The sequence below is a fragment of the Silene latifolia genome, chromosome 6, assembly GCF_048544455.1.
Source record: "Silene latifolia isolate original U9 population chromosome 6, ASM4854445v1, whole genome shotgun sequence".
NCBI lineage: Eukaryota > Viridiplantae > Streptophyta > Magnoliopsida > Caryophyllales > Caryophyllaceae > Silene > Silene latifolia.
In genome coordinates, this window is record NC_133531.1 from 18,029,872 (window position 1) to 18,053,980 (window position 24,109).

At 38.2% G+C, this 24,109-nt stretch overlaps 1 protein-coding gene and 1 long non-coding RNA gene across 2 annotated transcripts; both read right to left on the minus strand.

Moving 5' to 3' along the window:
• Positions 1-15,913: 15,913 nt before the first annotated feature.
• On the minus strand, positions 15,914-17,149 carry LOC141587679 (putative F-box protein At3g49980). The gene has a single exon (XM_074409153.1). It carries the CDS (start codon positions 17,147-17,149, stop codon positions 15,914-15,916), a length of 1,236 nt encoding a protein of 411 aa, XP_074265254.1.
• Positions 17,150-21,380: 4,231 nt separating this feature from the next.
• Positions 21,381-22,472, minus strand: LOC141658636 (uncharacterized). Its single transcript, XR_012549324.1, has 2 exons — positions 22,417-22,472; positions 21,381-21,672 (listed from the first exon to the last, which is right to left on the minus strand). It is a non-coding gene; the product is annotated as an uncharacterized LOC141658636 (long non-coding RNA).
• Between the last annotated feature and the right edge of the window lie 1,637 nt (positions 22,473-24,109).

Sequence of the window (24,109 nt, forward strand, 5' to 3'; positions counted from 1 at the left end):
GCTGAAATATCACTCACGGACCGGACACTCGGTCGAGTATAGGGTATACTTGGACGAGTATCCTCTACTCCGTCGAGTATTCATCATACTCGGCCGAGTGTTCCTCGGCTAGACTCCACGACACACACTACTCGACCGAGTAGGCCATACTCGGTCGAGTACCAGCCTATAAAATCCGTAGTATTACACTCTGCGCCCATCAGAGGCATTTATGATTCAGACCCAGTATCCAGAAAAGCTATAGTGGAGAAGAGGAGCGAAAGACCAGGACCTTACAACAGAAGCGAGAATAAGGTGTCTGGAAGCACAGAAGGGAAGGGCGACGCAGACCTACCTCCAAAGGAAGACTCAAAGACTTAAGTGGATAGAGGAGCACGAGAAAGGATTTAAGGAAATGAAACATTATCTCAGCATTCCACCACTCATTTGAAGCCAGAGCGGGGAGAGCCACAATTCATGTATCTGTCCTTCAGTCACAGAAGCAGCAGTGAGTGCAGTGCTAGTACGAGAGTAGGAGGGGTCACATCATCCAGTATACTACGTCAGTAAGTCTCTACTTCCTGCAGAGACTAGGTACACATCGCTTGAAAAACTCATCCTTGCACTCGTTATGCCATCCTATAATTTACGTCCTTATTTTGAGACTCATAGCATTTCCGTAATAACTATTTACCTTCTTAAGACTATCATGAGGAAACCAAAATTGTTAGGAAAGATGGCTAAATGGTCCTGCATCTGAGGCTGACTCTGGATCTGACATCTCAAGGTTTGTACTGATTCTAAACTAATAGTTAACCATGTAAATGACTCCTATGAAGCAAGGGACTCCAGGATGATGGCGTATCTGGACGTACCAAAAGAGTTGACCCTCAGGTTTACTACATTCAACATCAAGGAAATTCCGAGAAATTAGAATACAGAAGCAACGCTCTAGCCATCCTTGGGTCAATGTTCAAAGCAGGAGCCATCTCCACAATACCAATTGTTCACGTACTATAGCCAGCAACACTGATACCTGAACAGGAAGTAGGAGGGTTCGCGCAGCACCGGTGAAGAAGATACTCGGTGGAGGAAACCATACCATGACTGGCTGCAGAATGACATCCTGCTAGCAGATAAAAAGAAGGAAACCCCTCGTTGGACCCTACCTCAGATGCCTGGATCGGGAAGAATCTGAGGCTGTTTTGCATGCTCTCCACAGTGGAGAATGTGGAAATCATGCAGGGGGCAAGAGTATGTCCAATAAAATAAAAATCGAGGTAGAGATACTTCGGCCCACAATGCGCAAAGATGTTGTAGAATTTGCAAAAAGGTGTGACGCCTGTCAGAGGCACGCACATGTCGCCCACTAGCAGTGAGAACCTCGCATCTTGTCATTTCGCCATAGCCCTTTATAAAGTGGGAAATAGAAACTACCGACTCATGACTATGGAGGGACAAATGGTTACCAAATCCTGGAACATCATCCGCTTGAAAAGTATTTCACCTAAGCGACCAGCACTGTAATACTCCGTATTTATATGTCTTGAGGTACTCTATCGAGTAGCCCTTACTCTGTCGAGTAAGGGCAAGTTGCGAAATAAAATAGTTTCTGACCTGTTGGGTACTCGATCGAGTAGCTGGGGTACTCGATCGAGTAAAGGGTACTCGATCGAGTACCTTGGGTACTCGATCGAGTGTCCGGTTTTACGGGGAGTTTTCTCGGGTTTTGTTAATTATGCGATTAAGGTATTTAAACATAATCGTCATTGTTTTAAATCACTTTTGCAAAACCTAAAACCCTGTTTAAGAGAGAAAGCAGTCAGTTCATCTTCCTAATCGCATTCTTAGCAATTCCCGGAGTTCAGACGGTCGGTTCGTGTCGTAATTCATATCGTTGAGTTCCTTGCGTCGAGGGTAAGCTTTTAACATAATTTTTATAATGTTTTGCTAAGTTTGGTTAAACCCTAATTTAGAGATTGGGGGTTTTGGTGTGTAGTTTGTGATGTGTAGTCTTTGTGTGCTATATGATAGGAGGAGGATTCGTAGAAGAGGCGTTTTGATACAGCTGTAGATACCGTCTGCTTGTTGTGCTTTCCAGGTAGGATTTCCTACTCAGTATTAGTCCCATAATGGGATATTGGTGATGTGCTGTAGTTAGTTGTTTGATATGATGATTGTGATTGTGATTGGTTGTCTATGGTTCTCGAGATGCGTTCTCGGCTGAGTGGGGTCACTTGCGGGAGTGACTTCACGCCCTAGTTTCGCCCTTCGTGGAACCCGCCACGGAAGGGATGTGCACATTAATGGGACAGGGTTATCGCTCGTACGATGAGCGGGGCTTAGGTGGGAACGGGCAGGCTGCGGTCCCCATCGGGGTAATGGTCCAGTCCGGTGGACGATCAGTATTGAGATGATGGGAGTTGGTGGTGTGTGTGTGTGTGTGTGTGATTCAAATTGTCTGTTTATCTTATTGTTGTTATCGATATTGATTGTGTGATTAGTGCGACCCGGTGTTGTTTTGTAAACCTGCGGTGATCCATTCGGGGATGGTGAGCAGGATATTGAGCGAGTATTGAGATGAGTCGGGATAGTTTGGGATGCCACGACATGACGATAGGAGTCTTCGTAGCCTTAGTTTATTTACTTTTCAGTTAGACAGTCATTTGAGAATATTGTATCGTACTTTGGTTTGGTTTTGAGGATTATATTTATTCATTAAACCATTTATAATAAACGTTGTTTCTGTTTTGTCTATTTGATTATCATACCTCGGGCGACCGAGATGGTGATGTCTTCATACCCGAGTGGTCCTGGTAAGGCACTTGGAGTATGGGGGTGTTACAAATGGTATCGAGCGACGATCCGAAACCCGTAACCAATGAACTTAATGAACATAGGGAGTCAATTAAAATGAACCCGGGTAAAAGTTGTAGGAGCTAGTGCAAAGGCTTGGGAGACGTCCTAAAGTCGCGGGGTCGCCCTACAACTTTGAACCGGTCACATGGGGAAGTGTTTGTCGAGTCATATGTGTGTTTGGTTAACTTGTTTACAAATGTGATGGATGTGTTGATTGATGGATGTTCGAATTGGAAGTTGAGGAGATGAAAGAAAAGTGATGTTATATATATAGAAACTGTTGATGAAATGATAGCATGTTGAGTGTTTTACAACGTGGCAATTAACACATGATCGTTATGATATAATATGTGATTTATAAAATTTAACATGTTAGCATATGACGTAACATGCGGGTAGCTTTTACGAATTAGTGTTACTCGATCGAGTGAGGACCGACTCGATCGGGTGGGTTTTGGCGATTTTGAGTCCGAATCGAGTTTTGGGGCACTCGATCGAGTAACTAGGGGTACTCGATCGAGTAGGGGGGTCACTCGATCGAGTAGCCTAGATACTCGATCGAGTAGGTAAGAGATCAGAAGGTCTGTTTGGTTCTGGAGTTTGGGTACTCGATCGAGTACATGGGGCACTCGATCGAGTAGCCCGTTACTCGATCGAGTGTGTTTGGGAACTCGATCGAGTGGGTTCTAGGCATCGTGTTTTCGTGTTTTGAAGTTTAGTACGTGTGTTTATGTTTACCCCTTTCTTATATAGCTTCAAGATGCCGCCCAAGAGAACTGCTTTGTATGCGAGAGCTGAGCTTATGACCACGGATGACATCGTTAAGATGTTAGAGCACCAGGATGCTCTTACTGAGACCCTGAAGAGAGTGAATGAGGACAAGGATAAGAGTAAGGAGAAGGAGGTTGATCATTCTAAAATCAGCCTCTACATTGCGAGGTTTAACCCGAAAGAATACAAGGGGGTTGGGGAACCCAATTTGCTTGATAGTTGGCTGAGAGAGATGGAGAACATCTTAGACTTGGTTCATTGCCCTGATGAAATGAGAGTGGAACAGGCTGCGTTCTATCTGAGGGAGGCAGCAGGCAAGTGGTGGGATTCAGTGAAGGTGAGTGCTAAGGAGATATACACCAACCAAGGCTTACCTGCTATACCTTGGGAGGAGTTTCGTAGGGCTGTGAGGAAGGAGTTCGTACCGGAGCATGTGAGGAGTAAGTTGAGGGAAGAGTTTGATAAGTTTAAGATGACCACTGAGATGTCTGTAGCCGAGTACTACAGACAGTTCAATGAGAAGTCCAGGTATGCTGAGGATATGGGTTTGAGTGAGGAGAACCTGGCATTGAGGTTTGAAAGAGGGTTGACTACCACGATTATGGATAAGTTACCCGTGGGGATCCTTACCGATGTTAAGAAAGCTTATGAGAGGGCCGAAAGAGTGAGAGGTGGTGGAGATGGCTCGGGAGAGGTCTGGTGGTGAGAAGAGGAAGTCGAGAGCGAGGGTGGTGGCCAATCGAATTACAAGAAAGGCAACCACAATCAGTCTAAGGGGTTTTCTTCCGGGTCGGGTTGATCTTTGGGGCTTCCTTTGGGCGTGGCCGTGGGAGTGTGAGTAATAGTTGGGGAGTGACTGCTTTGGTTGTGGTGGCGTAGGCCACAAGAGACATGAGTGCACGAGCGCAGGATCTTTCCGAGACCCGCGCGAGCTTCGCGAGCAGCAGACCGGGTGGATCATGGCCAAACCGGGAAGTCGAGTTACCAGAGTGGAGGCAACCACAACGGCGGTAATTCTTATCAGAAGACACCGGCGAACAACAACAACAATCAAGGGTCGGGTGCTAAGCCGACCGCATCAGCCAGTACTGTCCAGGGAGGTGGGCAGAAGACCAGTGGCAAGTTATTCATGATGGAGAAGAAAGCGGTGAGGAAGATGCGCACGTTATCACCGGTACATTCCTTGTTAATGGTATTCCTACGTTTGTTTTGTTTGATTCGGGGGCTTCTCAGTCGTTTGTGTCTTCGAGTCATGTAAAACAGTTGGGTTTGAGAGTATATGAGTCTGTTAGTGAGCAAGTTTTCATACCTTCGGGTGAGTCTTTATCGTGTGGGAGGTTGTTTAGAGATGTATCTTTGATAGTTGGGCAAGTTGATTTCCCTGTAGACTTGCTAGAATTTCCTTTTAACGGTTTTGAGATGATAGTTGGGATGGATTGGTTAGGAAAGTATAAAGCTAAGATAGACTGTCATCAAAAGAAAGTGTCTTTAAGAGGTCCAAAGGGTGTTAGTGTGTCTTACCGTGGGTTTCTAGTCAAACCCAAAGTTAAGTTGATTGCAGCTGTCACCTTGAAGTCTTATCTGAGGAAGGGATGTCCGTTGATCTTGTGTCATGTGAGAGATGACCGGATAGAGAGTCCGACAGTGGATGAGATACGGTGGTGGGAGAGTTTGCGAGATGTTTTTCGAGAGGAGATTAAGGTTGCCAGAAGAGAGAGATAGATTTCACCGTAGAGTTGAAGCCAGGGACGGGGCCAATCTCTAAGGCATCGTACCGTATGGGTCCTAAGGAGATGGAGGAGCTTAGGAAGCAGTTGGATGATCTGACAGAGAAGGGATACATTAGACCAAGTGTATCGCCTTGGGGAGCACCAGTTCTGTTCGTGAAAAAGAAAGATGGGAGTTTGAGGCTATGCATAGATTACAGGGAGCTGAACCGTGTGACGATAAAGAACAAGTATCCTTTACCAAGGATAGATGACTTGTTTGATCAGTTGAGCGGTGCAAGTGATCTTTTCTAAGATTGATTTGAGGTCGGGGTACCATCGGTGAAGATTAGAGAGGTGGACATAACAAAGACTGACTTTCACGTCAAGGTATGGCCATTATGAGTATGTGGTGATGCCGTTTGGGTTGTCTAATGCGCCAAAGCGATGTTTATGGATTTGATGAATAGAATCTTGAGACAGTTCTTGGACCGGTTTGTGGTGGTGTTTATCGATGACATCTTAGTCTACTCTAAGACTAAGGAGGAGCATGAGGAGCATCCGAGGATCGTGTTGCAGACTTTGAGGGATCATGAGTTGTATGCTAAGTTTTCCAAGTGTGAGTTACGGTTAGAGAAAGTTGCTTTTCCGGGGCATGTAATCTCGAAAGATGGGGTAGCTGTGGATCCGGCGAAGATTGAAGCAGTGACAAAGTGGGAAGCACCAAAGAATGTTCTTTGAGATTAGGAGTTTCTTGGGTTTATTTGGATACTACAAAGCGGTTCGTGAAAGATTTCTCCAAGATAGCTAGACCGATGACAGCGTTGATGAGGAAAGAGAACAGGTTTCGTTGGGATGAGAGTTGTGAGACGGCGTTCCAAACATTAAAGGAGCGTTTGACCACAACTCCTGTCCTCGCATTGCTCGAAGGAGCGAGAATTTCGAGGTTTATACGAGATGCCTCGAAGAATGGGTTGGGATGTGTGTTGATGCAGAATGGTAAAGTGATTGCCTATGCTTCTAGGCGATTGAAGCCTTATGAGGAGAACTACCCTACTCATGATCCGGAGTTGGGTGCGGTGGTGTTTACTCTCAAGATTTGGAGACATTACCTTTATGGAGCAATCTTTAAGGTATTTTTTCTGATCACAAGAGTCTCAAGTATATCTTCACGCAGAAGGAGTTGAACATGAGACAGAGGAGGTGGATGGAGTTGATTGGCGACTACGACATGGAAATCATCTACCATGAAGGGAAGGCCAACGTTGTAGCTGATGCTTTGAGTAGGAAGAGTGTACATTCCTGTGCACACTCTATCTTTGATGAGGCCGAGGGATGAGGTAGCGAGCTTTGGGATACATATGATGCAGAAAGGAGATGCCATGGGTGATATGACAAAGACATCCGGAGTTTTATGATGACATTCGGGATAAGGTGCTTTGGATCCTAAGATAGTTGAGTGGAGAGTCGGAGTAGAGAAAGGGACAGTGTCCCGATTTTCTATTCATACAGATGGTAGCCTGAGATTTGATGGTAGGTGGTGTGTTCCTAATGATGAGGAGTTGAAAAAGACGATCATGACAGAGGCGCATTGCACACCATATTCATTTCATCCTGGTGGAGACAAGCTATACAAGGATTTGAAGAAAACGTTTTGGTGGCCTGGGATGAAGAAAGAGACAGCTGAGTTTGTGTCCCGTTGTTTGACATGCCAAAGAGTTAAAGGGGAACAGAGAAGACCACAAGGTAAGATTCAGTCTTTAGAGGTGCCTGAGTGGATGTGGGAATCCATTTCCTTGGATTTCATTGTAGGTTTGCCTAAGAGTCAACAAGGTAACAACATGATTTGGGTGATAGTGGATCGTCTGACCAAGTCAGCTCACTTTGTTCCAATGAAAGATACATGGACTAAGGCACAATTGGCTATGGCCTATCGAAAGAACGTGCTTAAGTTACATGGAATCCCTAAGGACATAGTGTCTGACAGAGATGCGAGGTTTATATCGAGGTTTTGGAAGGAGTTGCAGGAATCGTTGGGAACAGACTTTAAAGATGAGTACTGACATTTCATCCCGCGAGAGATGGGCAGATCGAGAGAACAATCAAGACTCTTGAGGATATGTTGCGAGCTTGTGTGATGGATTTTGGTGGTAGCCGGGAGCAGAGGTTGGACCGATAGAATTTTCTTACAACAACACGGCTATCACACCAGTATTGGTATGGCACCGTTTGAGGCTTTGTATGGGAGGAGATGTAGGAGTCCAATCTGTTGGGACGATAGTGCTGAGGCAGTGGTTTTAGGACCAGAGATGGTGCATGAGATGGTGGAACAGATTAAGATGATCAGGGAACGGATGAGAGCAGCCTAGGATCGACAAAAGAGTTATGCAGACCTACATCGTCGGGACATAGAGTTTCAAGTTGGGGACAAGGTTCTTCTGAAAGTGTCTCCGATGCGTGGAGTTATGAGATTTGGGAAGAAAGGCAAGCTAAGTCAGAAGTTTATAGGGCCTTATGAGATCTTAGAGCGAGTTGGGGAGGTTGCTTATCGTCTGGCTTTACCAGCTGCGTTGGAGAGAGTGCATAATGTGTTTCATGTATCGCAGCTGCGGAAGTATGTGAGTGACCCGTCACATGTGTTGGAGGCAGAGAGCTTAGAGCTAGATGAGTCCTTATCATACCTTGAGGTGCCTAAGCAGATCCTAGACCGAAAGGTTAGAAAGACCAGGAGTGGTGAGACAGTTTTGCTTAAGATCCTTTGATCTAACCACGAGACTGAGGAAGCTACATGGGAGGCAGAGGATATCATGAAAGAGCGTTAGCCTTTCCTTTTTGATCAGGTATGTATGGTTACGGAGACGTAACCTTGTTTCTTTTAGGGGGGTAGGAGATGATCGCGAGAGTTTTTAAGAGTTGTATACACCCTTTTATATGTTGTGTCGGGATGTTTGTCGGGATAAGTTGGGTTAGTATCATGTTTTATGTTCGGTTGCTGAGTCGGGAATGTTAGGGGAGTACCTTTGTTTAGTAGTGGTTTGAACTTCGGGGACGAAGTTCCTTTTAAGGAGGGAAGACTGTAATACTCCGTATTTATATGTCTTGAGGTACTCTATCGAGTAGCCCTTACTCTGTCGAGTAAGGGCAAGTTGCGAAATAAAATAGTTTCTGACCTGTTGGGTACTCGATCGAGTAGATGGGGTACTCGATCGAGTAAGGGGGTACTCGATCGAGTACCTTGGGTACTCGATCGAGTGTCCGGTTTTACGGGGAGTTTTCTCGGGTTTTGTTAATTATGCGATTAAGGTATTTAAACATAATCGTCATTGTTTTAAATCACTTTTGCAAAACCTAAAACCCTGTTTAAGAGAGAAAGCAGTCATTTCATCTTCCTAATCGCATTCTTAGCAATTCCCGGAGTTCAGACGGTCGGTTCGTGTCGTAATTCATATCGTTGAGTTCCTTGCGTCGAGGGTAAGCTTTTAACATAATTTTTATAATGTTTTGCTAAGTTTGGTTAAACCCTAATTTAGAGATTGGGGGTTTTGGTGTGTAGTTTGTGATGTGTAGTCTTTGTGTGCTATATGATAGGAGGAGGATTCGTAGAAGAGGCGTTTTGATACAAATTTGTAGATACCGTCCGCTTGTTGTGCTTTCCGGTAGGATTTCTACTCGTATTAGTCCCATAATGGGATATTGGTGATGTGCTGTAGTTAGTTGTTTGATATGATGATTGTGATTGTGATTGGTTGTCTATGGTTCTCGAGATGCGTTCTCGGCTGAGTGGGGTCACTTGCGGGAGTGACTTCACGCCCTAGTTTCGCCCTTCGTGGAACCCGCCACGGAAGGGGATGTGCACATTAATGGGACAGGGTTATCGCTCGTATGATGAGCGGGGCTTAGGTGGGAACGGCTGCGGTCCCCCCATCGCGGTGGCTGGTCCAGTGGACGGTCAAGTATTGAGATGATGGGAGTTGGTGGTGTGTGTGTGTGATTCACTATCTGTTTATCTTATTGTTGTTATCGATATTGATTGTGTGATTAGTACCGACCCGGTGTTGTTTTGTAAACTGCGGTGATCCATTCGGGGATGGTGAGCAGATATTGAGCAGGTATTGAGATGAGTACGGGATAGCCGGGATGCCACGACATGACGATAGGAGTCTTCCGCCGTAGCCTTAGTTTATTTACTTTTGATTAGACAGTCATTTGAGAATATTGTATCGTACTTTGGTTTGGTTTTGAGGATTGTATTTATTCATTAAACCATTTATAATAAACGTTGTTTCTGTTTTGTCTATTTGATTATCATACCTCGGGCGACCGAGATGGTGATGTCTTCATACCTAAGTGGTCCTGGTAAGGCACTTGGAGTATGGGGGTGTTACAAGCACGGTCAATAACCGGGTACTCAGCCTACCAGATGCAACCCCGCCAGGTTCTAGATTTTGCCTTAAATATTCTCTGGCTATGAAAATCTAATTGACCTTCAAAATTCACTTATATATGTTTTCTTGCATATTTTTACCTTCAATGTTCTCTGGTTCTGAAAATTTTCCTGCATATATTTTGATTTCAACATTCTCTGGTTCTGAAAATTTTTCCTACATATATTCTGACTTCAACATTCTCTGGCTCTGAAAATTTTTGCCTACATATATTATGGAACACAAAGGCTCTTTTGTTTTAGAAACTTTATTTGCAAACATTCATCATGTTAACGCTTCAAGTATATGAATTCTCTTTCACAAAATTAGTATGAAAATTACGTTTATTTAAAATGCTCTTTCAAATAAATGGCTAATTGAATAAAGTGCAAACTAATCTGGTGAAACTTGCATTTACTACAGAAGGCGTGTGTCCGTGGCTAAGCACGTACAACCGGGACAATCAGTCTCCCGCGCTGCATTAGCACCCACGCAAGCCTGGCTTCTCTGAACGAGTGGGCGTACTAGACCCCTTAGCCAGCAATCAAACAGCGATGGCCAAACATACAGCGTAAAACGTGCATGCACAAATCAAAAGTACACCAGAAAAGGCAAGATACAAAGCAAACGATAGAACACCCGCGACACTCGCACCACATGCTCAAACGTGATCATTCTCATGACACATTGATAAACATTGCATTCACGACATATAAGTTCATAACGTGTCTACATAGGCTAGATCGCTAGATCATACATTAGAAGGTCATCACACCTAGGTTGCTCAGGTACCAGCTGCATATAAACTGCACAAGCAAGTTTTGCCAGAGGTTCTCAGCACCAGAATCACCTATGTCGACCAGGCGCAGAACAGTAGAGTCAGGAGAAGGCTGGACCTGGCTTCCACCAGCTGGATCTATCATTCACCAGCAGCGGGGGACCCAGATGTAGAGTTAGACCCAGAAACAGGAACAGTCCCAGAGGCATCAACAAGGCCAAATGGTGGAGCAGGCCCAGGGATTGGGGGCATGGTTGCAAACGGAGTAATCTCAATGAGAATAAATTTCGTGGCCCAATCAGTAGTAGGCCCTCTTTCTGGCGCTGGATCCAGATGCAGAACCAGAATCTACCTTTCTTTTTTCAGCAGTCTTAGGAGCAGCCCAGATGCCCTTTTCTTCCTCTGAGTCAGAATCATTTCTAAAGTAGCCTTAGGCTTAGCAGATCCTGGAAGAGGGTAAGAAGTCAAGCAGCAGCAGTACTGCAAATAAAGCAGAAGCAGAGTAACATGTTAGACGACATAGCATCCAGAGCCTGAAAGACTAATTTCCCTCCCCATCTTGAGGCTGAAAAGGAAAATTGAGGGCAATTGTTAGGGATGAAAATTACATCTATTATCACTTATGATGGGGCGGATGTTGATTGGGGGAGAGCAATAAAGAGGGATCGATGACGTGGCGGATGGAGAACCATAGGATCAAAGTGGCAAACAAACACAAAAAAGATACACACTTTGGTATAACCCACATGAAAGAATTAACAACAACTTCCTATTTTTTGGGGTTTGACCAAGTACTCAACAGCAGAAGTAGGAGGGAAGTTGGTGGACCCTTGACCTGGATCCGTCAGCTATATAAAGCCAAGGAGGAAGAAACTGAAGGCAACTCATTCTACACCTACTTCAGCACTCTTACTCGCCCAATTCCGTCTGCCATACAACAATATTCCATTAGAAACTTTGTCCTTGTATTTCCTTACTTGCATATTTGATCTCGATTATAGTGCAAATTGGTGGGATTCCGATTCCCCCCACGTTTGTTCCCACACCGGGTTTTCCGCGTCACCAAAAATTTTTCGTGTCATTCTTTATCTCGTCGTTCATACGTACATTACCTTTGTTACATGTAAATCTTAGTTAGCCATAGATTATTCACTATCACTCACCTAATTAAATTAATAGTCGGTAAATTTTTTACCAAAACACTGTATATAATATTTGAAATAAATTTTAAAAGTTATTATTTTTTAGAAGTTAAAATTACAAACATGATTAAAAAACGTATTTAATAATAAAATAATTATTAACTTCAAAAAATATTTACTTTTTTAAAAAATGTTTTTTTAATTAAAAAAAATCCTAAAAAAAAAAAGTGTTTAAAACTATTTTTATGTATTCTGATCTTAATCCGATCTTAGAGGCGTTTTTATCGAAACTGTAGCGGGTGCATCGGCACCCCTTTCCCAAAAATAATTACAATTTTGTTGAGTAGAATTGCATATTAATTATGTTGTCTAGTGGTTGTCAATGTCTTTTCTTAGTTAGAAGGTCATAGATTCAAGCACGGGGCCTTCATTTGTGTCGCCTTTTTCTCTATATTCTTCCGAGTTTATCCATGGTTTCGTTTATAGATTTGGTAAAATCAAATAAATTGAATTCAGTTTTTATGATGCGTAAAAAGATGATTTTTCTTTTGTTATGTTTTGTTTTAGGGCTATTTGGTAATTTATTTACTAACTAGTTTTATACCCGTGCAGAAATTGCACGGGATGCTTCTAAAATTTTATTATTAAAAGTAAATTAAGTTGTCAGGTGTATGAATAAGATCAAAATAAACACAAATATAAGCATGTGATGAAACTCGTTTTATTTTTCATCTCATTTCAATTAATATACTCTCTCAACCTAATTTTTACAGTCCTCATTTTCTCTAAATTGACTAAATTTTTAAACAAAAATGCATGAATTTGCTATCTAAAAATTTCGGAAAAAATATATATAGATGCGTTTAAGTTTATATCATATTATTAAGTCAAATTTGTTTAAAAATTTAGTCAATTAAGGGAATATAAAATATAGCCGTAATATTTAGATGTATATGTGAATGTGTGAGTATAAAATTTAAGTGTTCTGTTCTTGTTTTTAATAAATTTATGGACCACAAATCAACATTTGATCATATAGTGTCACAAATTAAATTAAATTATTAAAAATGCGTAATTAGAATAGGTTATATATAAGACATGGATTTTTAATTTGTTCATTTTCTATTAATATTTATGCAAAAAAAATATATACGGAGTATAATATATGGTTACTATAAAAGGCAACAAATAGGAGAATGATTTAGAAAGAGAGTTATTAAATCTAAAATGAACATGGAGGACCCCATATTTGGAAAAAAAAAAGTGTTTCAATCAATATCAATACTATATATTAAATCCAGAAACCAAGGGACTTCAATGTAATTAAAGAAAGTTATACAAATTAATTATACTATATAGTTTTAAATCACTAGCACAGTGTGATGGACCCGATTAAGGGATCTCAACGCAAATATTATATAGTTTGGGTTAAAATTAAATTATAGAAAAGCTTTGTAATTTTCCTAAACATTTGTAAGAGACTAAAACATGGTCAATTTCCTTAAAATAAAATAATTAGTTAAGATGGTCAATTTCCTTAAAATAAAATAATTAATTAAGATGGTCAATTTCAAGTAGAGTAAAAGAAAGAAGATGCTTGGTAATTTTCCTAAATATTTATAGAAGACTAGAAGATGGTCAATTTCCTTAAAATAAAATAATTAATTAGTATAAACATGCACACTTATGGTATTAATTATTATCATCATAAAATTATATATTAAATTTAAAATCTATGCAATTTTATTAAACTTTAAAGTTTATTAGATGTATAGAGATGTTAATTATTTAACATACAAAAACATAATATAAGTAGGTTATAAATAATTCAAGTTAGAATTATGCAATCTTTCGATTTGATTTAATGCATATATGTAATATATTTATATAAATATATAATCCTCTTAAAATTGCATGTCTAAGTAATAAAAGTAATTTCGTTAGTAAAGAAAAGAATTGAATTGTAGTAACATTGGATATAGTTATATGATAGTAATCACTCATTTGAATAGTAAAAGTAACAATATTATCAGCGAGATTAGTGAAAGTGGTAGAAACAACAACATAAGTAGTGAAATAATCAATATTAATTCGACAATAGTGAAAATAACAATAATTACGGCGGGAGTAGTGAAATTATCAATAATTACGGCGGGAGTAGTGAAATTATCAATAATTACGGCGGGAGTAGTGAAATTATCAATATTAATGTGGCAGAGTGATAGTAACAATAATTACGGCGGGAGTAGTAAAAGTAACAATGATTACGGGCAAGTAGTGAAATGTTATTACTATTGTTTTATTAATAAGAGTAAAATATTAATAGAGGGAGTAGTGAATTTGTCTCAAAATTTATTTCATCATAATTTAAGAATATGTCATAGAAAAATATATTAATGATAAATTTATGGGTTATTCAACTTTAAGTAATTTTATTTTATAAAAAAAACATTAATGGTAAGTAGAGGTAGCCCGGGCGAAGCCGGGCACCAATACTAGTTATATATTAAATCCAGAAACCAAGGGATTTCAATGTAATTAAAGAAAGTTATACAAATTAATTATACTATATTATTTTAAATCACTAGCACCGTGTGATGGATCTGATTAAGGGATCTCAATGCAAATATTATATAGTTTGGGTTAAAATTAAATTATATAGAAGCATGGTAATTTCCCTAAACATTTGTAAGAGACTAAAACATGGTTAATTTCCTTAAAATAAAATAATTAATTAAGATGGTCAATTTCCTTAAAATAAAATAATTAATTAAGATGGGCCAATTTCAAGGAGACTAATAGAAAGAAGATGTTTGGTAATTTTCCTAAATGTTTATAGAAGACTAGAAGATGGTCAATTTTCTTAAAATAAAATAATTAATTAGTATAAACATGTACACTTATGGTATTAATTATTATCATCATAAAATTATATATTAAATTTAAAATCTATGCAATTTTATTAAACTTTATAGTTTATTAGATGTATACAGATGTTAATTATTTAACATACAAAAATATAATATAAGTAGGTTATAATAATTCAAGTTAGATTCCATAATATATAATATTGCATAATTCTTTCGATTTGATTTAATGCATATATGTAATATATTTATATAAATATATAATCCTCTTAAAATTGCATGCCTAAGTAGTAAAAGTAATTTCGGCAGTAAAGAAAAGAATTGTAGTAAGATACATTGGATATAGTTATATGATACTAATGACTCATTTGAATAGTAAAAGTAACAATATTATCAGCAAGATTAGTGAAATAATCAATATAATGCGGCAATAGTGAAAGTAACAATAATTACGGCGGGAGTAGTGAAATTATCAATATTAATGCGGTAGTAGTGAAAGTAACAATGATTACGGGCAAGTAGTGAAATGTTATTACTATTGTTTCATTAATAAGAGTAAAATATTAATAGCGGGAGTAGTGAATTTGTCTCAAAATTTATTTCATCCTAATTTTAGGATATGTCATAGAACAATATATTAATGATAAATTTATGGGTTATGCAACTTTATTTAATTTTATTTAATGAAAAAAAAATTAATGGTAAGTAGAGATAGCCCGGGCGAAGCCGGGCACCAATACTAGTTTCCTAAAAAGTAGAAACCAATAGAAATTGTCTAAAAAACTTAGCTTTTATTACTGGTAGATTTGGCGTTTATTTCAAACTATTTATTCTAAGTAGGTCCACACGTAAAATTAACTTTTTATTACCATGTTTGGAGGTAAAACCGCTACTTCAAGTAGCGACTTTGCTTAAATAACACTGAGGAAGAACTTAGAAGCAAGTACGTATCAAGAGACCATAAGGATTATGATATTTAATATTTTTTAGAATTATTTGAATGTCGAAATACCTATTTGATAATGTTCTACAACTTAGTTTTAAAATAATTGAAGTCTTTAACCCGAACAAAGTACGGGCTTTCAAACTATTATACACTTTAGAATGATAAAAGACTTGGTCTAGTGCTCAAGGTAGTATGTTTCAATCATTCAATGTATGTTGTCTCGCGCTCAATCGTCATGTATGAGAATTGTACCTGCGCCATGCCATAATTTGACATCTTTATCGCTACTCTATGTATATGAGCTTGTTCTAATCTTCCAGGGGCTACACAACATGTGTTTTACACTTTTACCCAACCCCTCCAAAAAAAAAAAACTTGAAATAGCAAGCTAAGTTTTTTGAAATTTACTCGAGCTGAAATTCCTAACGATGTGCTCCCTCATTATAAGTCGTTGCTTTTATCATTTTTATCATGTGCCAGCAAGAATTCATACATTTTGTTGACAAGATCATCTTCAGTAGCATCATAATCCAACTTCAATGTCTCTATTACCTTTTTTCTCTTGTGATTTAACATCTTTCCCGTTTTCATGATTCTAACCGGCGACACAAAACTTCTAACATGAGGTGCGATATACATTGCTCCTATCGACTGCTCTTCGTCCACATCGGCCAAGTTCATCTCCATTACCCTTAACCCTCTACATCCCATGTCGTGGCTGAAGACAACATTGAGGGATTCCATGTGGCCCAACAAATGGCCATTCTCTGTTGTACCAATAATCATGGGATTATAATATTCTTTCGGGATTGAAATATGGTACATTTTCATCCATATGCCCTTGGTTTTGTCTTCCAATACCCACAATATGTTATTATGTACATATCCTACGGTATGACCCATGTTTATAAGACTATTTCTCATGCGTTTTTCATACGTATTACTATAATGTGTCACATGCACACGATCGAATACTGGAGGACCAAGAATAACATGTAATTTTTCGGAAACAAAATCAAAAAAATGTAATTGAGGCTTATCCATCCAAAACAGGTTCCCTTGACATTGAGTATGTGGATCAGAATACCATAAATTGCTGGGAACATCTTGTAAATCCCTCCAAATGTTGGAACCAAGTGTGCAAATCTCACCCACGATTGGTCCATTATATAATTGTCCAATCTTAAGAATCTTATATTCTTTGATGGACGGTGAATAACTGAAGATGAAACTGAAAAAACGCCATCTTTTAAAGTTGGAATCACGATGAACTTGAACTTGCTCCCCTATATATGGATTGAAAATACGAAAGCAACACGATTCCCTCAAATAGGCACACATCAAACCTCCACTTGATTGGAACCTACCAAATTGTTCGGGTTCAAGGTTATCGTATGTGTACTCAAATATCTTGGAGGTACTAAGATCACCCTCTGATTGTTCCATAAAATAACATACTTTTTTCTTTGTCCAAGATTTGGTAATGGGAGTAAAAAGATAGCCAGGTGGTTTTTGAAGTGCTTGACTTAATTGCAAATCTACAAACTTGGGGTGAGTCAGAAGGTTGTACCAAAACTTACTCAAGCACCTCAGTTGCTTGATTGAGCTAAATGGTAGCATCAGTGCAATGTTGTGAAGGATTTCACATGGAAGGCGATCAAAATACCCTTCAACCATCTTGTTCGTCGAGCAAATCTGAGCAAATTTGGCTGATCATAATATCATATACATACAAATTAGTTACACAGAAATATTGGGAGATTTGAGTCTTAACTCTTATAATCTAAAAGGCAAGTTCTTATTTAAGACATATTTATCTTAAACATAAAAGTTAAAACAGGTCAAATATAGTCATATGACATGAACAAGACAAAAGCAAACTATTCAGGGATAAGAAAAACATTTATCCTATATACCTATGTGGTATGATATTTGCAACAGTGGCTATTTTTTATTCTTTTTGATTAAACTTCCGTTTTCATAGAACTAAAAGTCAAATAAATGATTAGGACGAAGGCAATATCAAATTGCGTAAATTATTTTCATCAACATAACTATTTCAAACAAGAAATTATTAAAAGGAGGCTTTCTAAACTGATTCAGTAGAATCTTAAACAATTAAACAAAGTCTCTAATGCATATGCTTCCAGGAATCAATCTTTCTTGAAAAGATCAATTAAGTAACTAATTAAAAGTTAGTGTATTAAATTTAAGTTTGCTGGTAATTCCTACCGCTGCACAAAAACATAACACTAATCAATTATCAATCTTAGATTCCCTTCATATCAATTTCGAGGTCCAACCAATATTTTCTCGCAATATACAATATACCAATCACTCTAAGAAAATACGCAGCCGAATTACCTTATTCTAAAGTTATTAAAAATATCATATATGAAAGTTTGAATATACCTTGGCCGGGCATCTATGTTGAATGGAGTCTGGTTTCTCCCAAGATCACCAATTCACTATGCAATTACTAATCAATATTTTCTTAAAAGTAAAATTAAGTATGGAGTAACGAAATAAAAGTTGTTAAAATTAAAATTTAATTGAAGTTACCGGAATTTGGGGAATGTTTTTCCGGTACTTTCACCATAAGAGTTGTTGGCAATTCCTACCACTTGACAAAAACGTAAGCACCAATTAACGTTAAAAATTTGGGGATTTATCAATTTTAGACTCCCTCATCTCAATTTCGAGTTTCGACCAATATTTTCTCGCAATATACAATACACCAATCACTCTAAGAAAACATGAAGCAGAATTACCCTATACTAAAGTTAATAAAAGATGATACTCGTATATGAAAGTTTGAATGTACCTTGGGGTTCTCTGTTGAACGGCAGCAATGACACTTAGGGCGCACGTTTGTTTCTCACAAAGATCATCACCACGACTTATTTATAACCCGTCTTACACAAATATTTATGTAAACATGCCGTAATGCTCTTCGGGTCATTTTGGGTCAACCGACAACTATTATCAAGTTATTTATGCATAATGGTTAGTTTGGAATACTAAATATCCGGATCGGGCCAATTTAAGTTCGGGTTAAGCTCGGGTCAAATGGACTTGACCGTAATAACCTAATTCGTACCCGATCCGACACCCGAACTCAATACCAGATTTTGGCATGAATCTGAGTTGACCCGACCCCATATAGTTCGTCCCGAATGTTTATTGTTGCAAGCTGATTATTATCCATAAATATCTTAGTAATTGTTGCCCCGAACCTGAAATGACTCGACCTAACCCGACCTGTTTGCCAAGTCTAAGCTCGGGCCTTGAGTTTGGGTGTCGCATCGGTGCAGGTCGAATTATTTGGGTCAGGTCAATTTATCAGGTCTACCTAAAATAACGGGTTACTTCGGGTTGGGGTCAAACAGGTCACGGTTCGAGTAATTCGAGTTTTGACCCTTGAAAAAATAGATCGCGTCGGATTATAATTTGCCAGGTCTAGTTTCAGGTCTTATATAACCTAAATTCATCCTAGCACTTACGGTTCGAACAGGAGTAAATTCCTAAATTAAAAATACCCTGAGCAATAATTTGTGTTAAACGGGTTTTTGGTAGACTTTTTTTTTTTCTTTTTATTTTATTTTATTTTATTTGGAGATGAGTTTCATCACTCTATTAATTACCTTTTTGAGATCTATAATTTGATAAAATTCAATGGAAAATGGTTAGAGTAAATTACCAATTATACCCACGCTTAATCCACTTTTTTACATTTACTCTCATGTCAATTTTTTTTTTTTAAATTACACCCAAATTAATATATCGATTTCAGGCCACTTTTCCGTCAAAATTCAATTATTTTGTATTAAAAAATTGATTTTAGGATGATTTTGCCTTTCCTTCCTTATTCTTTTATGAAACATACTTCTAGCTTGTTTTTTCTCCTCATTCTCATTCATTCTCTTCTATACTTTCTCCTCATCTTCCCCAATTTAATTTGAAGATCTCCTCATCCTCATGGTAAGTCTCCCCATTGTTTAATGCCAAGCAATTATAAACATTACAAATCGATTCGGTTAATGCCAAGTAATTATAAAATCCATAAATTAGGTTAACAATCAATTTGAAAACATTACAAATATGATGTTGATGGTTCAGTTCCGTATATAGAGACGCAGGGTGAAAAAGAGTTGAGATGGCGGGTCGAAGCGTCGTCGCTGTTGGGGTAGCAGGTAGCCGGCGTTGAGAGTGAGAGTCGGTATTGGGGTAGTAGGAAGTCACCTGTGTTGGGAGGTTTTGTGAAATGAATGATTGTCAAATGAATGAGTTAATTATTGTCAACCGTTAAATCAGTCTCGAAATTATTAAGACGGTCTCAAACGAAAAACAAAGGTTACCAACAAGTGAAGGGTAATATCCGTATAAAACCCATAATTTGAAGGATTATAACGCAAATTTTATACGTGATTAAATGTCATAAACGAAAACAACAATGAAACGATAAAGATTAAGAAATAACCTTCGGTCCTAGTGCAAAATGGCAATGAGAGATCAAAGTAGATCTCCTCCTAAATGATGCACCCAAGATTGTCCGAGAAATGCCCTTGTGCTAGAATGAATCCTCTAATTGCCTTGCAATATTGAGAGGATTGTTTTGTGAGTTTTCGTTGGATGAGAGATCCGAATTTTGAGAGGCAATTTTCTCAAAACCCTAAAATTTTCTCAAATGAATGATTAGGGCAAAAAGGAGAGGAAGCTCCTCTTATCACTTGGTTCGGCCGTGAGCTTTAGATGGGGAGAGTGGGCTTTCCACTTTCTCTTATTTTTAACTCATGGTACGACCCGAAATGCGCTAAATGTATATGACACGGTTTCATTATAAATCGTCATCGGTTATCGGTTATTAAAGCATCAACTAATAACACGGATTAGTTGAATTATTAATACGTGTCCGACAAAGACAATATCGTATAATTAATTTATCCAATATACATTAATCAAATATAAATCGCTTATATTTAATTTTACGAATTAACCGCTTAATTCGTCTTAGCCATTTTTATTTAATCCGTATTAAATAAAATATCTCAACATCACATTTTAACTAATTATTAGTCAAATAACTCGGACTAACTGGTTAGTCAAATTTGGCATCTACATGACTGTATTTTCATACTGTCACATCTCTCAAACGTATCCTATAGGTGTGACTTTTAGGGACCAGTTGATCACCGCCATCTGTATGACAATAACGTCAAACTTATCTAGCAAGCCAACCGTTATTGATAAACGTGGTCCAACTGATTATGATACAAAAGTATACCCTTTGATCCTTTTAGAGATTTATAAGTCCTTGCACTAACTGTAAAGGACACCAGCCCCAACAAGCTCCCACTTGTCCGTACAAGTGTATGTGCAATGACGTTATCCGCACTAACTTGAGGACACCACCTCCAACAAACTCCCACTTGTCCGTACAAGTGTATGTGCGATAACCGATTCTCATATTCATTTAAAATTCCTCCCACTCAATGTAAAACAATTTGCAGATCCGGATCCGCAAAGGTCGTATTTTACAATCGATCTGTATCTAGAGTGGTTTCCCCGACTAGAGAGTAACTCACTACTACAAAAAATGCCTAAGAGACCGGTTAAAAATGGCCTAAGAAACCGTTTCATAACCGGTCTATATCTCATAGGTGTCTTAGCCTAAGAAACCGGTTTATTTGAATGGTTTCTTTGCTATATTTAAGAAACCTGTTATCATTTAAAACCGATCTCTTTGATTAGTGGGTAAGAAACTGGTTATTAGCCAAAACCAATTTCTTTGATATCATAAGTTGAAACCTGTCATTGACCAAAACCAGTCTCTTTGATCTCATCATTGAAATCAATTATTGACCAAAACCGGTCTCTTTGAAACTTTTGAAAAAACAAAAAAAAAATATCAATAAAGAAAATTTACCCATTAATTTTATTTAAAATTACAATATTTAAAACTACACCGTCACCACTGCTTACATAGCCAATCTTATCACACCTCATACTTAGTCAGTGTCTACACTCTACACTATCTGACTATCTACACATAGTTATGCACTCTATATAAAACCTTTAGTATCATATTAATTCACGGAAATATAATAAGCAGCCAAGTGACGACCATCAGCTCCATGACACACGTTCTGAATGTTCCAAATCCTTATCGCAATAGCTCGACAATGTAGTTTCTGACAAGTCTGCACAAGATGACCATATATACCAACAATATTATTTTGTCTGAAATTGCATGAAACGATGAACTAGGATCATAAATCAAAGGATGAACACACACACAAACACACAGTCTATACAATTGACTACAATTCAAGAACTTTTAGACTATTAAGTTATAATATACAGAATTTCATAAGTAGAAGCCTCGTCAACAACCCTCTATTCATATTAACCAAAAATGAGAAATCAATCAAAAGTCAGTGGACCTGAATAGTGAATACTACTATTATTTATAAAGCACTTCAGCTCGTTCATTTAAGTTCAGCAAAATCCCTTTGTTACCATTTACCTCCTGAATAAGCCACGACTCAGTACAAGCGTATATACTATTTATAGGCAACATGAGGAGCCTCGGGAGAAGTTTTCCTATCCCAATGCCCGCATCAAATAATGAGGTTTATGACATTCTGCTTAAACTTCTGGTGTCTTTTTACTCTTCCTCTGCTCCAGCAGCCCCAGTAAATGAGGGTGGAATTTCAGGATCTGACTTGGGTTTTAAAGTTAGGGTCGAAACGAACGAGATCAGGCTGTCCCTCAGGCTAAGCCTAAGAATAAGATATGAGCTAATAACCAAAATTTTGCAGAGGCACTTGTTCCTTAATAATTCATCAAAGCTTTTGTATAATAAAGAATAATGAATGTGCACTACACGTATTATAAAAGAAATTATGGAGCAACCATACGACATTACATAAGGTGATGCATACCTGTGTGTGGCAAAAAAAATGACTTGAGGCAGGTACAACTATCTGCGTGTATCCCTGCAGTCCGAAATGGGAGATTCAAGCTCTATTTAGGTCAAATTATATACGGAGTATCTTGTAAACATTAAAGAATCAAAGCTACATATGAACCAACTATATCCTTTTCCTAAACGAGGGATGAAAAGTAATCCACATTAAAGATTCGAGTTGTATCACTGTATGTAGGTCATTTATACCAAAACCAAAAATACATCACTTACCTAGGTACACCTGTATTCGATGTTTTCCATGGTCACTGCAACAACAATAAATAACATATCTTAAGTTTACTTGAATCCAAGTTTGTTATTGTTTGGACAAGGAAAGAATCCAACCGAATAATAAAAATTCATCATGAACAATTACAAGATATTACTACCAAGAGTTGAATCTCATTAATTATCATTATAAAACTAATTTGAAGAGGGGCGTTTACTTCACTATCAGTTAACACCAAAAGTATAATCATGAAATGCACCCCTCAGATGAATAGAATCAACTGCTTCGCTTACAAAACATTAATCCCTTTGAACATCAACGTCTGAAATGAAGCAACTCTAACACTACGTAACAACCGCTTATAAACCTGGCATACATAAGTACGAGTACGTCTATGGAGGTTAGATGTAGGTAACCTTACCCATACCTATTGATATTCAAGAATTTGAAACCATTAACCAAGTCAATAAGACCAAACTACAAATACAACTTGAATCTTAAATCTGAATTATAGACACATCCTGTTGAACAAAGAAAAGCGGAATCAAAACTACGGTCGAACTATCTACATTAAAGACTCAGACTTCCACTAAGGTATGACATAGATGAATTTCGCAATCTCAAGGAAAAAGGAAAATATGCAAAATGAGTCCAGGAATTATCAAACCTTAACCCTAAATAATCACAATAATCAAAACTACCACATCCTAACCATAAATAATCACAATAATCAAATCTTTCTCATATCATTAATCAAGTAATTAAACTAGTAATATCGTTTTCTATTCTATTGAAAAATTGAAAGATTTATGAAAAACGTTGTTACCAATACTCAGTATATTTATCGCCATCGAGGGCCTGGATGTTTAGTGGTCGGCGATAAGAGAACCACGGTAGTGACAACGAGAGAAAGACGAATATTGGTTGTGAACGGCGATGGGAGAACAGGGGTTGTGCCGCTGGAAACAGTGAGACGAATAGTGGATGCGGCCGCTCGCGAGGTTTTATGTGCTAGAGTAAAGAGTTAAGAAGGTTGAAACTTGAAAGTTGAAACAAATAAATTGCATAACTTCTAAACAATACAAATATACTCCTAATAAAAAATTAAAATAGAAGTGAATTGCCGCCTAAAAATCAACAAAGTTAAGAAACCAGTTTTAGGCTCCACCCGTCTCTTACCTTTTATTAAGAAACCGGTTTTAGAAAATGAACGGTCTCTTATGTTAAGAAATCGGTTTAAGAATCCAACCGGTTTCTTTGCAATGGTTCCTTAGAGGTTTTTTGTAGTAGTGACTTAACTGATAAAACGAATCCGTATCCGAGCATGGCCATGCATTTCAGTTACAGCTCCTCGAGTGGCCCTGAGAAATGTCGAGTACCTGATAAAGGCTGAATATCTCCTTCAACTCGAACTCCTTCCGATCTAAGCACAGCATGA

Excerpts from the sequence above, each read along its gene's own strand:
- LOC141587679 (XM_074409153.1), bottom strand. The coding sequence starts at position 17,149 with ATGGTTGAAGGGTATTTTGATCGCCTTCCATGTGAAATCCTTCACAAC.